General features: G+C 49.0%; 1 protein-coding gene across 3 annotated transcripts in view; it reads left to right on the forward strand.

The window, feature by feature from the left end:
* The window catches only part of LOC139262848 (vascular cell adhesion protein 1-like), an 82,528-nt gene that overhangs the window by 19,334 nt on the left and 44,798 nt on the right, over nt 1-18,396 (forward strand). For all 3 annotated transcript variants that reach the window (XM_070878041.1, XM_070878042.1, XM_070878043.1), the window contains exon 3: nt 11,159-11,503. In XM_070878041.1, coding sequence (XP_070734142.1) covers nt 11,159-11,503 — 345 coding nt within the window. The remainder of the gene's footprint in view (nt 1-11,158; nt 11,504-18,396) is intronic.

The raw sequence follows: 18,396 nt of genomic DNA on the forward strand, positions 1-18,396 counted from the left end.
TATGCTTCAAAAGTTTGTCAAAGGCGGAACGAGCCTACAGAATGATAGAGAAGGAAGCACTAGCCTGTGTATATGGGGTTAAAAAGATGCATCAGTACCTGTTTGGTCTTCGGTTTGAACTGGAAACAGATCACAAGCTACTCATTTCATTGTTTTTGGAAAACAAAGTTATCAATACCAATGCATCGTCCCGCTTCCAGAGGTGGGCGCTGACGTTATCTGCCTATGATTGTGTCATTTGTCATAGAACTGGCACTAAGAATTGTGCCGATGCATTTAGCCATCTGCCATTGCCCAATTCGGAGGTGGAAACGCCACAACCTACAGACCTACTGTTAGTCATGGATGCTTTTGAAAGTGAAGGAATCCCTGTCACGGCCCAACAAGTTAAGACCTGGATCAGCCAGGACCCCATATTATCGGTTGTGAAACATTGTATCCTTAGTGGTGATTGGTCTGCCATACCCAAGCAAATGTGTGAAGAGATCAAACCTTAAATCTGTCGCAAAGACGAACTATCCATTCAATCAGATTGTATACTGTGGGGTAATCGTGTTATTATGCCCAAGAAAATCAGAGAGAAATTTGTGCATGATCTACATAGCACACATCCCTGTATTGTCATGATGAAAGCCATTGCCAGGTCTCATGTATGGTGGCCTAGAATTTAAACTGATCTGGAATCATGTGTGCATCAGTGCAACACTTGCATGCAGCTTAGTAAAGCACCAGCAGAATTGCTGCTGATTCTGTGGTCGTGGCCATCTAAACCATGGTCCAGGATCCACATCAACTTTGGAGGTCCCTTCCTGGGAAAGATGTTTTTATTTGTGGTGGATGCATATTCCAAGTGGATAGAATGTACAATCATGTCATCCAGCATATCCACAGCTACCATTGATAGCCTTCGTGTCATGTTTGCTACGCATGGTTTGCCTGACATCATTGTAAGCGACAACAGATCTTGCTTCACCAGTATGGAGTTTCAAGAGTTCATGAAACTTAATGGTATCAAACATGTGAGGTCAGCACCATTCAAAGCCACATCCAATGGACAAGCAGAGCGTGTGGCCCAAACCATCAAGGAGAGTATGAAACATGTAACTCAAGGTTCACCGCAAACTCGCTTGTCACGCATATTGCTTAGTTACAGGACAAGACCCCATCCGCTTCCCGGGATCTCCCATGCTGAATAATGATGAAAAGAGCTCTTAAGTCCAGGCTCTCTCTTTCCACTCTGAGTTGAATAATCGTGTCAAATACAGACGTCAGAGTCAGCAAGTGTATCATGATCGCAGTACTGTGTCACGCGACCTTTCTATCCATGATCCCGTGTATGTACAGAATTATGGTCAAGGTCCCAAATGGATTACTGGTACTGTTTGGCCAAGGATGGTAACAGAGTGTTTATTGTTAAGCTCAAGAATGGGCAAACATGCAGGAAACATGTCGATCAGATAAAGCTGCGGCACACGGATGAACCGGAATAGTCTGAGGAAGACACAATCAGTGACCAACTAACCTACCCTCAGCCATCAGAGGATTCCACTGTCATCAAGGAATCTGGACTTTTAATCACTGACATGGTGAATGAATCTGGACTTTCAATCACTGACGTGGCCTTTGCCACACACATCTGATCGGCTACCCACCCACCAGTCATAACAGACTCACAACGCTTGCCCAAGGCTGGAGTTGAACTGAGACGTTCAATTCAGGAGCACAAAGCCCTAGACCGTCTCAATTTGTAAAAAGACCGTTACTAATATCTTAAAGGGGGATATTGTCATGTATGTATGCTTGGGTTTACTAGCCACCAGTTGGCGCCACTGTCGGAGGTCATTGGGCTGTGCTCACGTGTGTGCGGCCCAGATATAAAAGGCCAGCCATCTTGTCATGTAAGCACATTGGACCCTAATAAAGTAGAGCCAGGTTTGTACCTGTTCGGAGTTTACAGTATTCAGTCTAATGAGTTATTGCATACACAACAGTTCTCGACTCCATTCTACAGCATGCTACCTGCCACGACCTCAGTGAGATCCCAACACTGTACGAGGTAGAAAAAGCCAAAAGGCAGCTAAAAAACAACAAGGCTATGGGAGCAGATAGAATCTCTGCTGAGGCACTGAAGTATGGTGGAGAGGCACTGCTGGGGTGAATACATGACCTTATCTCTCGTGGCTGGAGGAAGGAGAGCATGCTGGGAGATTTTAGAGATGCAGTGATCGTGACCATCTTTAAAAAAGGCGACATGTCCGACTGCGCCAACTACAGAGGAATCTCCCTGCTATCAGCCACTGGGAAAGTCATCGCTGGAGTCCTCCTCAACCGTCTTCTCCCCGTGGCCAAGGAGCTCCTCCCGGAGTCACAGTGCAGATTTCGTCCGCTCTGGAGCACAACAGACATGATTTTTTCAGCGCGACAGCTGCAGAAAAAATGCAGGGAACAGCGCCAGCCCTTATACATGGCCTTCTTCGACCTTACAAAGCCCTTTGATACTGTCAATCGCGAGGGTCTATGGAGTGTGCTCCTCCATTTCGGATGCCCGCAAAAGTACGTCACCATCCTCCGCCTGCTCCATGACGACATGCAGGCCGTGAACCTTACCAACGGATCCATCACAGACCCAATCCACGTCTGGACCGGGGCCAAGCAGGGCTGCGTCATCGCCCCAACCCTCTTCTTAATCTTCCTCGCTGCCATGCTCCACCTCACAGTTGACAAGCTCCCAGCTGGAGTGGAGCTAAACTACAGAAACAGAGAGAAGCTTTTCAACCTTCGCTGTCTCCAGGCCAGGTCCAAGATCACCCCAGCCTCTGTCATCAAGCTATAGTACACAGACGACGCCTGCGTCTGTGCATGCACAGAGGCTGAAATCCAGGACATAGTTGACGTATTTACTGAGGCGTACGAAAGCATGGGCCTTACGCCAAAGATCAGTAAGACAAAGGTCCTCCACCAGCCTGTCCTCGCCGCACAGCACTGCCTCCCGAGACATCAAGATCCATGGCGCAGCCCTGGACAACGTGGACCACTTCCACTGTCTCGGGAGCCTCCTATCAACAAAAGCAGGCATTGACGATGAGATCCAACACCGCCTCCAATGCGCCAGTGCAGCCTTCGGCCACCTGAGCAAAAGAGTGTTTGAAGACCAGGTCCTCAAAACTGTCACCGATCTCATGGTGTACAGGGTCGTAGTAATACCTGCCCTACTGTAGAGCTCAGGGATGTGGACCATGTACAGTAGACACCACAAATAGCTGGAGAAATACCACCAATGATTTCACCGCAAGATCCTACAAATCCCCTGGGAGGACAGACGCACCAACCTTACCATCCTCGTCCAGGCCAACAACCCCAGCTTTTAAGCACAGACCACACTTCATCAGCTCCACTGGGCAAGCCACATAGTTCGCATGCTAGACACAAACCTCCCAAAGCAAGTGCTCTACTCGGAACTCATCCACGGCAAACGAGCCAAAGGTGGGCAGCGGAAACATTACAAGTGTCATGTATTCAACCAGCATTGTAACCCATGTATAATCTGACCTAAGTTGTACACTGTGAGAACAATGACCATAAGGTGGTGAACTTGTGGGAGACACTCCTAACCTGGACCTTCAGGTATAAAAGGGGAAGCTCTACCCACTTCCATCACTTGAGTGCTAAGGAATAAAGGACAGGTCACAGACTGACCTTCTCTCAAGCATGGGCCTCGTATGCATTTATACTGTATAGTAAGGACGTATCAATGGCGACAAGAAACTTGGATTTAAACCACGCGAGCATGGTCACTAGCAGAACAGACGAGAGGTACTGTGTTAAGGAATGGTTGGGACAGAGATTCAACATTGTTAAAGCAGCACACAGTTCTCCAGGCAGACAAGGGCAATCAGGCATGCCCCAACATGTAGTCGAACCCAGAGGGGGAGTTCAACAGAGACAATGGCAAGCTGAATGGCGATTCACGCCATTGCAAGGGACAATGCGGCCAGTAATGGGGCCATCAACACCTGTTAATGGCACACGCAAGGACAGTCACAGGGGCAGTCAGGGACGATCGACTGACAAGGGACCTTTTGTTTCCAACAACAGCTCATGTTGGAGGCGTGGAAGCACACACACAGACGAAGGTTGCAGAGATGAGCAAAATACCTGCAGAAATTGCAGAAATGAACGCTGGGGGAAATTGCTGGAAGCTGAAGTTCAGCGAGTTCATGTGGAGCACGTATACAGTTCATACACCAGGATGCCACCGATAATGATGAAAGTGCTCCTCAATGGCATCCCAGTATCAATGGAGCTAGACATGGGGGCCAGCCAGTCCCTGATGGGTATCAAACAGTTCAAAATGTTGTGGGCGTCCAAGGCCAGGAGGCCAAAATTATCGCCGATTGATGCACAGCTACGGACATACACAAAGGAGATCATTCCGGTGCTAGGCAGCGCCACGGTAGTCATGACCCACAAAGATTCGGAGAACAGTTTGCCACTCTGGGTTGTCCCAGGGTACGGTCCTACACTACTGGAGAGGAGTTGGCTTGCTGTCATGAACTGGAAATGGGGCGATGTCAATGCAATTTCCTCTGGAGCGAGTATCATGCTCAGAGATCCTGGACAAATTTGACTCATTATTTCAACCCGGCATTGGCACTTTCATGGGGGCCAAGGTAGTGATTCACATAAACCCGGACGCCAGGCCAGTACACCACAAGGCCAGAGCGATGCCGTACGTGATGCGGGAAAAGATAGAAGGCGAATTGGACCGCCTGCTGAGGGAAGGCATCATCTCGCCAGTCGAATTCAGTGACTGGGCGAGCCCAATTGTGCCGATGCTCAAGACGGATGTGTCGGTCAGGATATGTGGCGATTACAAGGCCACCATCAATCGGGTGTCACTCCAAGACCAGTACCCGCTACCGAGAGCAGAGGAACTCTTTGCGACGCTATCCGGTGGCAAACCTTTTTCAAAACTGGACCTGACCTCAGCTTACATGACCCAGGAGCTGGCGAGTGAGTCAAAGAAGCTGACCACCATCACAACACACAAGGGGTTGTTTGAGTACAACAGATGTCCGTATAGGATTCGCTCGGCCACCTCGATCTTCCAACGAAATGTGGAAAGCCTCCTCAAGTCGATTCCAAGGACGGTGGTTTTTCAGGACGACATCCTCATCACAGGTTACGATACTGAAGAACACCTCCACAACCTGAAGGAGGTGCTACGCAGACTGGACCGGGTAGGTCTGCGACTTAAAAAGGCGAAGTGCATCTTCCTAGCTCCAGAGGTAGAACTCCTGGGGATGAGGGTAGCAGCAGATGGGATCAGCCCTATTGTGTCCAAGATGGAAGCGATCCAGAGAGCACCGAGACCCCGTAACACGACGGAGCTGCATTCGTTCCTGGGGCTCCTGAACTATTTTGGTAACTTTCTTCCCAAATTGAGCACACTGCTAGAGCCGCTACACGTGCTCCTACGCAAAGGTCGTGAATGGGTCTGGGGGGGCAGCCAGGAAAGGGCTTTTAATAGAGCACGCAATTTGTTATGTTCCAACAATCTGTTAACGCTATATGACCCATGTAAGAAACTTGTGTTAACGTGCGATGCGTCGTCCTATGGTGTCGGGTGTGTGTTGCAGCATGTCAATTCCAAGGGTCAGCTTATGCCTCCAGAAGTCTGTCCCAGGCAGAAAGGGGCTACGGGATGGTAGAAAAGGAGGCGCTCGCATGTGTATATGCTGTAAAGAAAATGCACCAGTACTTGTTTGGCAGGAAATTTGAGCTGGAGACAGATCACAAACCCCTAACGTTCCTTTTGGCCGACAACAAGGCCATAAATGCAAACGCATCGGCCCGCATACAGAGGTGGGCACTCACGTTAGCCGCGTATGACTATACAATTCGGCACAGACCAGGCACCGAAAACTGCGCCGATGCACTCAGCAGGCTCCCACTAGCCACCACTGAGGGGGCTACCGAGCATGCTACTAAGATGGTCATTGCCGTTGAAGCTTTCGGAAGCGAAGGCTCACCCGTGACAGCCCGTCAGATTAAAGTCTGGACAAATAGAGACCCGCTATTGTCTCTAGTCAAGAAATGTGTCCTGAATGGGGACTGGGCAGCCACATACAGGGCATGCCCTGAGGAATTTAAACCATTTCACAAGCGCAGGGATGAACTCTCGATTCAGGCTGATTGCCTATTGTGGGGAAACCGCGTAGTCGTGTCCCAGATGGGCAGAGAGATGTCCATCAGATAAGCCCACAATGAGCACCCGGGCATTGTCATGATGAAGGCAATTGCCAGGTCACAAGTTTGATGGCCAGGGATAGACGCAGATCTGGAACTTTGTATTCGCAGTTGCAACACGTGTGCCCAGCTCGGCAATGCGCCCAGGGAAGCCCCCCTTAGCCCCTGGTCCTGGTCCGCCAAGCCTTGGTCATGCATCCATGAGGACTACGCAGATCCTTTCATGGGAAAAATGTTTTTGGTTGTGGTAGACGCCTACTCCAAATGGATCGAGTGTGACATTTTAAATTCAAGCACATCCTCTGCCACGGTAGAAAGTCTACGTGCAATGTTCGCCACCCTCGGTCTACCGGACATCTTGGTCAATGACAATGGCCCGTGCTTCACAAGCACTGAATTCCAGGACTTCATGGCAGGCAATGGAATCAACCATGTCAGAACGGCACCGTTCAAGCCGGCCTCAAACGGGCAGGCAGAACGAGCAGTGCAGATAATCAAACAGGGGATGCTCAGAATCCAAGGGGGTTCCCTACAAAGCCGCTTATCACACTTCCTGATTGCCTACAGATCCCGACCACACTCGCTCACAGGGGTTCCACCCGCAGAGCTGCTAATGAAAAGGACACTCAAAACCCGGTTATCCCTTATACACCCCACCATGAGAGAAATTGTCGAGAGCAGGCGCCAGTCACAATATGACTACCATGACAGGAATGCAAGGGCGCGATGTATTGATGTAAATGATCCTGTTTTTGTCCTCAGCTATGCTGCAGGGCCCAAATGGCTTGCAGGCACTGTGATTGCCAAAGAGGGAAATAGGATTCTGGTAGTTAAACTTACCAATGGACAAATCTGCCGCAAACACGTGGATCAAACAAAAAGGAGGTTCAGAAACTCCATAGAAGAAGCAGAGGAAGAACACGACATAGAGTTGACTCCACCACAGGAGAGCCCAGTCACTGTGGGCAGTCCGGATAGGCCTGAGGCACCGCAAACAGCAGACACTCAGGCCAGCGCCCAACAACCGGAGCCCCAACTCAGGCGCTCTACAAGGGAGCGTAAACCACCAGAGAGACTCAACCTGTGATCCCAATAAGACTTTGAGGGGAGGTGATGACATGTATTCAACCAGCATTGTAACCCATGTATAATGTGACCGAAGTTGTACACTGTGAGAACAATGAGCACTAGGTGATGAACTTGTGGGAGACACTCCTAACCTGGACCTTCAGGTATAAAAAGGGAAGCTCCACCCACTTCCATCACTTGAGTGCTAAGGAATAAAGGACAGGTCACAGACTGACCTTCTCTCAAGCATGGGCCTCGTGTGCATTTATACTGTTTGTAAGGACGTATCAATGGACACCCTCAAAGCTTCCCTGATAAAGTGCGACATCTCCACTGACACTTGGGAGGCCCTTACTAAAAACCGCCCTAAGTGGAGGCTCCTCAAGTATCGTCGCCGAGAGCATGCAGAAATCAAGTGCAGGCAGCGGAAGGAGCATGCGGCAAACCAGGCTCCCTGCCCACCCTTTCCTTCAACCACTGTCTGTCCCACCTTTGACAGAGACTGTGGTTCTTATATTGGACTGTACAGCCACCTAAGAACTCATGCTAAGAGTGGAAGCAAGTCTTGCTCGATTCCGAGGGACTACCTATGATGGATGATGATGATGATATCCTTGAGTATCCAATCATATTTGTTCACTCCTGTACTTGGAGTGAAGGCACCTAATGAATCAAAGGTGAAAATGCAGTCCAGTGATTGGTAGCGATGAACGATTGGCTGAATGATGTGACCACTGACACCAGAGGCCACCTGGAAGTATCGGAATGCATTAACCTAAAGTTCATTTGTCACCCTCGCAGCCACAGTTGACCAGGAATCATAACGGTAGCAGAGTGGTTATGTTACTGGACTAATAATCCAGAGGCCTGGGTCTGGCCTACATGTGACTCCAGACCCATCGCAATGTGGTTGACTTTTAACTTCCCTCTGCGGTTCAAGAAGGCAGCTCACCATCACCTTCTCAAGGGCAATTAGGGATGGACAATAAATGCTGGCCTTGCCAGTGATGCTCATATCTCAAGAAATAATTTCAAAAACATTTTTACAATTGCTGAAGTACAGAGAATAGAAAGAATAATCATTGGCCACAATTATATAGAAATACTTTGGGGGAAAGATTGCCCTTTGTGCCCTGATTGGGGGCAGTAACCTTCTGAGGCCGGGACTTTTGCGCCCGCAATTGCCCCTCAAAAGAAGCGGAACGCAATCTCACGCGCTGCACTTCCTTTGGGGGTGGTACCAAGAGCACTATTGGGGCACTGAAGGAAGCTCTATGCAGATGTTCCACGCAGTGCTGACACGCTTCAAAGCCCCTCCCCTTGCTTTCTGCAAGGCCTCTGATGTGGTTGACTCTTAACTGCCCTCTGAAATGACATAGCAAGCCACTCAGTTGTAACAAACCGCTACAAAAAACAATAATAAGAATAAAACTGGACGGATTACTTGTCATCGAACTAGGCACCAGCTGTGCACACAACAACGGCACACCCAGCCCTGCAAAATACTCCTCACGCACATCTGGGGACTTGTGCCAAAATTGGGAGAGCTGTCCCATAGACTTGTCAAGCAACAGCCTGACATAGTCACACTCACAGAATCATACCTTTCAGCCAATGTCCCAGACTCCTACATCAACAGCCTCGGGTATGTCCTGTCCCACCGGCAGGACGGACCCACCAGAGGTGGCGGCACAGTGTCATACAGTCGGGAAGGAGTGGCCCTGGGAATCCTCAACATTGACTCTGGACCCCCATGATGTCTCATGGCTTCAGGTCAAACTTGTGCAAGGCAACCTCCTGCTGATTACCACCCATTGCCCTCCCTCAGTTGATGATACTGTAATGCTCCATGTTGGACACCACTTGGAAGAGGCACTGCGAGTAGCAAGGGCACAGAATGTACTTTGGGTGGAGGACTTCAATATTCATCACCAAGCGTGACCACTACTGAGTGAGACGGCCAAGTCCTGAAGGACATCGCTGCCAGACTAGTTCTGTGGTAAGTGGTGAGAGAACCAAGACAAGTGAAAAAACTACTAGACCTTGTCCTCACCGACCTACCTGTCGCAGATGTATCTGTCCATGACGGCATTGGTAGGAGTGACCACCGCACAGTCATTCTGGAGACAAAGTCCCATCTTCACACTGAGGACACCGTCCATTGTGTTGTGTGGCACTATCGCCTTGCTAAATGGGACAGATTCAGAACTGATCTAAAAGCTTAAATCTGGGCATTCATGAGGTGCTGTGGGACATCAGCAGCAGTATAATTGTATTCCACCACAATCTGTCATGGCCCGGCATATTCCTCACTTTACTATTACCATCAAGCCACGGGACCAATCCTGGTTCAATGAGCTGTGCAGAAGAGCATGCCAGGAGCAGCAGGCATACCTAAAAATGAGGTGGTAAACTGTGAAAGCTGCAACAACATGCATGCTACACAGCAGAGACAGCACACTCTCAACAGAGCTAAGCGATCCCATAATCAACAGATCAGATCAAAGCTCTGCAGTCCTACCACATCCAGTCATGAATTAAACAACTGGAGGAGGAGGCTCCATGAACATCCACATCCGCAATGATACCAGAGCCCAGCACGTGAGTGCAAAAGACAAGGCAGAAACATGAGCAACCATCGTCAGCCAGAACTACCGAGTGGATGATCAGCCTCCTCCTGAGGTCCCCACATCAGAGGTGCCAGTCTTCAACCAATCCGATTCACTCCACGTGAGACCAAGAAACGGCTGAGCACACTGGAGAGAGCAAAGGCTATGGGACCCGAAAACATCACAGCTGTCATGCTGAAGACGTGCTCCAAAACTAGCAGCACCTCTAGCCAAGCTGTTCCAGTACAGCTACAACACTGGCATCTATCCAACAACGTGGAAAACTGCCCAGGTATGTCCTGTCCACAAAAAGCAGGACAAACCAATCCGGCCAATTACTGCCCGATCAGACTACTCTCAAGGCTTTTTCGGCAGCAACTCGCAAATCCGCGACAAGTGCAGGAGGTGCATAGGAACACCATCCCCTGCAAGTCCCTCCAAGTCACACACCGTCCTAACCTGGAAATATATCGCTGTTCATTCATCGGCGTTGGGTCAAAATTTTGGGGAGGCTGAAATTGCCCTCTCCGATAAGGCCACGTGCCAGCGCGGAATGGCCGCCGAGTCTCAGCCCAGGCGCCACCATTTTAGAAATTGATGGTCACTCTGCCCCACCCACACTTCCACCACCATGATGATGCCACTTCCGCCCCACTCCATAAAAATCCCCGAAGTGCAGCATTTCGACGGTTAGGCTGCCCCGTGTGTTGGGGCGCCCAGAACACATCGAAAACAGTTGGTGCGCCTTGTTTCGGGCAGTGGGAAATTTCGTCCCCTGGAACCCTCTCCCGAATAGCACTGTGGGAGTACATTCACCTCATGACTAAAGCGGTTCAAGAAGGCGGCTCACCACCACCTTCTCAAAGGCAATTAGGAATGGGCAGTAAATGCTGGCTTTGCCAGCGATGCTCACATCCAATGAATAGATTTTTTGAAAGGAATATTTGACACCTTTATTCCCTGTAACCTGGTATGAACCATGCCCTCGCTTTTTATATGATTATCGTTTGTAGTAATGATGTGTGTTCTGATAACTCTCGTAATAGATACACTAAATATATAATGGAATTGTTCTGTTTTTCTCTGTAATAGTGACTGCAGTGAAGGAAACATGATCAGTTGAATTTCAAAATATAACTGTAAATAAATGAACAAAAATATAAATAATCACTAACATTGAATTAAGGAGATGTGATTTGATATTATAATGCTGACATTGTTTCTCTTTCCAGCAGGAAACACAACTCATATTTATTTTTCGGATGAGGGAGATAACATTCCATTAAAAGGACCAGACAATCCTGGGAATGGCCCTGTTGTCTGGGAATGGAAACCACACTCAGGGCAAGCAATCCAGCGGCTGGTTACTTTTCAGAAAGAGAGTTCAGGCCAATGGGTCGGATTTTGGAACTGTTGGACTGGAGACAAGGACACGTATAATAAAACAGTGCAGGATGGTGATAACATTGACCTGGAAATTAGAAATCCCTCCTTTAAACTTGCGGGATTGTTCACCTTGACTCAAACACAGCTGAGTAATAAAACCCTGAAACTGTACGAAGTATTTGGGGTCAAAAGTGAGTCGGACAAAGTCTGGAAAAAGTTCAATAACATGAATCTTCGTAAATAATTTCATATGTAATGATGAGAGAGTGCCAGGACCACGTGAGATTTATATCACCCAGTGCAGAGAGCAGCTCTCATTAAACCAACCAGGGGAAAGATTTTGTTCATTATTTCTCCTGAAATGGTCAACATGAGTAAAAATGTTTTGACCATTTCACCACAAATAGCAAATCGAGGAATCTACCCGAAAGGGAGTATTATGGTCTGTACACTGGCGCACTCTCTGTGAGATGTACTGAATTGTGTTACCACACCAAAAGATCACTTAGAAACATAGAAACATAGAAAATAGGTGCAGGAGTAGGCCATTCGGCCCTTCTAGCCTGCACCGCCATTCAATGAGTTCATGGCTGAACATGCAACTTCAGTACCCCATTCCTGCTTTCTCGCCATACCCCTTGATCCCTCGAGTAGTAAGGACTACATCGAACTCCTTTTTGAATATATTTAGTGAATTGGCCTCAACAACTTTCTGTGGTAGAGAATTCCACAGGTTCACCACTCTCTGGGTGAAGAAGGTTCTCCTCATCTCGGTCCTAAATGGCTTACCCCTTATCCTTAGACTGTGACCCCTGGTTCTAGACTTCCCCAACATTGGGAACATTCTTCCTGCATCTAACCTGTCTAAACCCGTCAGAATTTTAAACGTTTCTATGAGGTCCCCTCTCATTCTTCTGAACTCCAGTGAATACAAGCCCAGTTGATCCAGCCTTTCTTGATACGTCAGTCACGCCATCCCGGGAATCAGTCTGGTGAACCTTCGCTGCACTCCCTCAATAGTAAGAATGTCCTTCCTCAGGTTAGGAGACCAAAACTGTACACAATACTCCAGGTGTGGCCTCACCAAGGCCCTGTACAACTGTAGCAACACCTCCCTGTCCCTGCACTCAAATCCCCTCACTATGAAGGCCAACATACCATTTGCTTTCTTCACCGCCTGTTGTACCTGCATGCCAACCTTCAATGACTGATGCACCATGACACCCAGGTCTCGTTGCACCTCCCCTTTTCCTAATCTGTCACCATTCAGATAATAGTCTGTCTCTCTGTTTTGACCACCAAAGTGGATAACCTCACATTTATCCACATTATACTTCATCTGCCATGCATTTGCCCACTCACCTCACCTATCCAAGTCGCTCTGCAGCCTCACAGCATCCTCCTCACAGCTCACACTGCCACCCAACTTAGTGTCATCCACAAATTTGGAGATACTACATTTAATCCCCTCGTCCAAATCATTAATGTACAATGTAAACAGCTGGGCCCCAGCACAGAACCTTGCGGTACCCCACTAGTCACCACCTGCCATTCTGAAAAGTACCCATTTACTCCTACTCTTTGCTTCCTGTCTGACAACCAGTTCTCAATCCATGTCAGCACACTACCCCCAATCCCATGTGCGTTAACTTTGCACATTAATCTCTTGTGTGGGACCTTGTCGAAAGCCTTCTGAAAGTCCAAATATACCATATCAACTGGTTCTCCCTTGTCCACTCTACTGGAAACATCCTCAAAAAATTCCAGAAGATTTGTCAAGCATGATTTCCCTTTCACAAATCCATGCTGACTTGGACCTATCATGTCAGCTCTTTCCAAATGCGCTGCTATGACATCCTTAATAATTGATTCCATCTTTTTACCCACTACTGATGTCAGGCTGACCGGTCTATAATTCCCTGTTTTCTCTCTCCCTCCTTTTTTAAAAAGTGGGGTTACATTGGCTATCCTCCACTCGATAGGAACTGATCCAGAGTCAATGGAATGTTGGAAAATGACTGTCAATGCATCCGCTATTTCCAAGGCCACCTCCTTAAGTACTCTGGGATGCAGTCCATCAGGCCCTGGAGATTTATCGGCCTTCAATCCCATCAATTTCCCCAACACAATTTCCCGACTAATACGGATTTCCCTCAGTTCCTCCTCCAGACTAGACCCTCTGACCCCTTTTATATCCGGAAGGTTGTTAGTGTCCTCCTTAGTGAATACCGAACCAAAGTACTTGTTCAATTGGTCTGCCATTTCTTTGTTCCCCGTTATGACTTCCCCTGATTCTGACTGCAGGGGACCTACGTTTGTCTTTACTAACCTTTTTCTCTTTACATATCTCGAGAAAATTTTGCAATCCGTCTTAATGTTCCTTGCAAGCTTCTTCTCGTACTCTATTTTCCCTGCCCTAATCAAACCCTTTGTCCTCCTCTGCTGAGTTCTAAATTTCTCCCAGTCTCCGGGTTCGCTGCTATTTCTGGCCAATTTGTATGCCACTTCCTTGGCTTTAATACTATCCCTGATTTCCCTTGATAGCCACGGTTGAGCCACCTTCCCTTTTTTATTTTTACGCCAGACAGGAATGTACAATTGTTGTAGTTCATCCATGCAGTCTCTAAATGTCTGCCATTGCCCATCCACACTCAACCCCTTAAGTATCATTCGCCAATCTATCCTAGCCAATTGACGCCTCATACCTTCAAAGTTAGCCTTCTTTAAGTTCTGGACCATGGTCTCTGAATTAACTGTTTCATTCTCCATCCTAATGCAGAATTCCACCATATTATGGTCACTCTTCCCCAAGGGGCCTCGCACAACAAGATTGCTAATTAAACCTCTCTCATTACACAATACCCAGTCTAAGATGGCCTCCCCCCTCGTTGGTTCCTCGACATATTGGTCTAGAAAACCATCCCTTATGCACTCCAGTAAATCCTCCTCCACCGTATTGCTTCCAGTTTGGTTAGCCCAATCTATGTGCATATTAAAGTCACCCATTATAACTGCTGCACCCTTATTGCATGCACCCCTAATTTCCTGTTTGATGCCCTCCCCAATATCACGACTAATGTTTGGAGGTCTGTACACAACTCCCACTAACGTTTTTTGCCCTTTGGTGTTCTGCAGCTCTTCCCATATAGATTCCACATCATCCAAGCTAATGTTCTTCCTAACTATTGCATTAATCTCCTCTTTAACCAGCAATGCTACCCCACTCCTTTTCCTTTTATTCTATCCTTCCTGAATGTTGAGTACCCCTGGATGTTGAGTTCCCAGCCCTAATCATCCTGGAGCCACGTCTCCGTAATCCCAATCACATCATATTTGTTAACATCTATTTGCACAGTTAATTCATCCACCTTATTACGGATACTCCTTGCATTGAGACACAGAGCCTTCAGGCTTGTTTTTTTAACACCCTTTGTCCTTTTAGAATTTTGCTGTACAGTGGCCCTTTTTGTTCTTTGCCTTGGGTTTCTCTGCCCTCCACTTTTACTCATCTCCTTTCTGTCTTTTGCTTTTGTCTCCTTTTTGTTTCCCTCTGTCTCCCTGCATTGGTTCCCATCCCCCTGCCATATTAGTTTAACTCCTCCCCAACAGCACTAGAAAACACTCCCCCTAGGACATTGGTTCCGGTCCTGCCCAGGTGCAGACCATCCGGTTTGTACTGGTCCCACCTCCCCCAGAACCGGTTCCAATGCCCCAGGAATTTGAATACCTCCCTGCTGCACCACTGCTGACGCCACGTATTCATCTGCGCTATCCTGCGATTCCTACTCTGACTAGCACGTGGCACTGGTAGCAATCCCGAGATTGTTACTTTTGAGGTCCTACTTTTTAATTTAGCTCCTAGCTCCTTAAATTCGTTTTGTAGGACCTCATTCCATTTTTTTACCTATGCCGTTGGTACCAATGTGCACCACGACAACTGGCTGTTCTCCCTCCCTTTTTAGAATGTCCTGCACCCGCTCCGAGACATCCTTGACCCTTGCACCAGGGAGGCAACATACCATCCTGGAGTCTCGGTTGCGGCCGCAGAAACGCCTATCTATTCCCCTTACAATTGAATCCCCTATCATTATCGCTCTCCCACTCTTTTTCCTGCCCTCCTGTGCAACAGAGCCAGTCACGGTGCCATGAACTTGGCTGCTGCTGCCCTCCCCTGATGAGTCATCCCCCTCAACAGTACTCAAAGCAGTGTATCTGTTTTGCAGGGGATGACCACAGGGGACCCCTGCACTACCTTCCTTGCACTACTCTTCCTGCTGGTCTTCCATTCCCTATCTGGCTGTAGACCCTTCACCTGCGGTACGACCAACTCGCTACACATGCTACTCACGTCATTCTCAGCATCGTGGATGCTCCAGAGTGAATCCACCCTCAGCTCCAACTCCGCAACACGGTCCGTCAGGAGCTGGAGGCGGATACACTTCCCGCACACGTTGTCGTCAGGGACACTGGAGTCGTCCCTGAGTTCCCACATGGCACAGGAGGAGCATAACACGTGACCGAGCTGTCCTGCCAGGACTTAACCCTTAGATAGGCAACAACAATGCTAAAGTTTACTCACTCTTATAGAAGAGAAAAAAGAAAAGCTGCTCACCAATCGCCAGCCAATCACTTACCCCCTTGGCTGTGACGTCACCTTTCTGTTTCTTTCTACTTCTTTTTTGCCTTCTCCCTGTAGCTGCACAAGTACGCCTTTTATAGGCCTCACCAACGAAGTCCAGACACTTCTCCACGCATCTCTCGCTGACATTGGGCCCCGGACTCCCTGCTGTGCCTTTTATAGGCCTCACCAACGAAGTCCTGACGCCTCTCCACGCACCTCTCGCTGACGCTGGGTCCCGGACTCCCACTTGTAGTAATAGGCCTCAGCACTGTGGGGCAGGTATACGTTTGGCCAGTATCACTGCTCCGTTGAAACTGTTAGATGTGTCACTTGCTAGAGGTCCCAGAGGAAGTCAAGTGTCTGTGGAACCTTTACTCTGCCAAAGAGTTAATGGGGCTGAAATTGGCCTCCGCCCGAAACGGAGCGCACCGACTGATCTTTAATGTTCCATCCACACCAATTCATGGGGCGGACAATCCGGGGAAATTCCGCTCTTTGTTTTTTGCTTGGAGCGGGGCGGATGTGGTGTCTTAAGCGAGGCAGAAGTGTGGGCGGGTCGAAGTAGACATCGTCAGCGGGGCAGAAGTGCAGGCGGGTCAGAACTGCCGTGCTCCGAGTCATCAGCGCCGCACTGATGATGTCAGCGTGATGCAGACATACCATCTTGCATTGACTTGTCACAACGTCCCTCCCCTTCAGTTAAAGCGGAGGGCCACTGTGAACTCTGCAGCCACTTTAGTGGCAAACACTAGGCCACCAGGAAGAGTTTCGGCCGGGCCACAGTCCAGGTATCAAAGAGGAGGGACCGGGCTGCCTGTTGACGGCCCGGTCAAACTCGTGGCCACCATTGTCGGGCTGATCTGGCTGTCGGCTGACAATTAAAATAAAATGACGGCTGCGCCAGTGCACCTTCCACTTTAAGGGCGGACGCGCCTCCCAGCCACAAGAAGCTTTCCGCCGGGGAAAGCCATCGGTGACATCGAGCGGCGGCCGATCCACTCCCGTGGGACAGAAACGGGATCGCCGCCGCTCGGTAAGGGGTCAACAGGGCAGCAACACGAGCTGAGCAGAGTTGTCCTCCGCCAGGAAAATTCACGGGGGCAATTTTCAAAATGGTGGCCCCTCCGCGCTGACCGAGCGGTGAGTGCTTACCGACCCGTGGCCGGCTCTTGGTTCTTATAGAAAGGGGCAATTTCGGCCCCGATGCCTTCAAGGGAGCAGGGAGAAACACGATAGAGCAAAGTAGATACATTGGGGCCAAAATTGCCCTTCCTGATAAAGCGTCTGGCCGCCTGAAAGCGTTGGCCAGGGGCCGCGTGGGATGTCCACGACTCTCCATAGAATGGCTGCCATTTTGTAAATTGCACTTCATGAGTTTTGGAGCAGTGTCCGGGATCGCTCCGTCCATTTTCTTGCTGCGGCGTGCACGCGCAGACACCTTACCGACCAACGGGGACCCCCTCGTCAAATTGTCTCTCAGGAAATGGCCCCTTTCCCAGTATTGCCTCATTGGAGTAGCCCTTCTGCCGATCGGTGCCCCCGATAGCTTGTTGTTTCGGTGCACTCTCTGTGGCTTTACAGCACGGGCGCGTTTAAAGGGTGGGCGCACTGCCATGGCCGCTATGTTGTATATTTTTGTCGCCGACTGCCAGGTCGGCCCGACAATTATGCCCCGGGTTCAGCTGAGCCGCCAACAGGCCGCCTTGCACCCTCTCTTGGATGTCAGGCCGCTGGCCCAGCCAAAACCCTCCCTGGTGGCCCAGTGGACTTAAAAGAATGCAGAGCTCGTAGCGGCCATCCCCTTTAACTCAAGGGGAGAGATATTGTGACGCGATAGCGCGACACGGCACATCCATGTGGCGCTGACGTCATCAGTGACGCGCTGACATCATCAACATGGCGCTGATGATTGGTTAGGGCGTCGGACCCGCTGTAAGGGCACTTGCGTCTCTCAGCCGTCACGACTTCCACCCTGAGCCCAATAAAACTACAAAGTGTCGAATATCGACGGCATCCTCATTTCAGGGAAGTCAATTTTTACCACATTGTGTCAATTCAATGATATTAAAAATCTTTAGTATAAATTCTGCCAACAAAATGTGTTGCTAAACAGTTGCATAGCCTGGTTGGTTGATGTGTTTAACATCTAAATCAGGCTAAGGTCACTGTCAAATGAACTTGATACAAAATATCATCCAATCCTGAAAGGTCATAATGGCCTGACTGATCTAGCCTTGGAGCATTACATAGGATAACATCGGATATACAGAACAGGAACAGGCCATTCGGCCTGACCAGGCATGCCGGCAATTATACTCCACTTGAGCCTCCTTCCGGATTTCCTCATCTAAATCTATCAGCAAAACCCTCTATTCGCTTCTCCCTCCTTTGCTGATCTGAACTCCCCTTAATGCATCTACATTATTCGCTTTAACCGCTCCCTGTGGTAGTGAGTTCCACATT

This window comes from Pristiophorus japonicus, chromosome 4, assembly GCF_044704955.1.
Source record: "Pristiophorus japonicus isolate sPriJap1 chromosome 4, sPriJap1.hap1, whole genome shotgun sequence".
In the NCBI taxonomy this organism is placed as follows: domain Eukaryota; kingdom Metazoa; phylum Chordata; class Chondrichthyes; family Pristiophoridae; genus Pristiophorus; species Pristiophorus japonicus.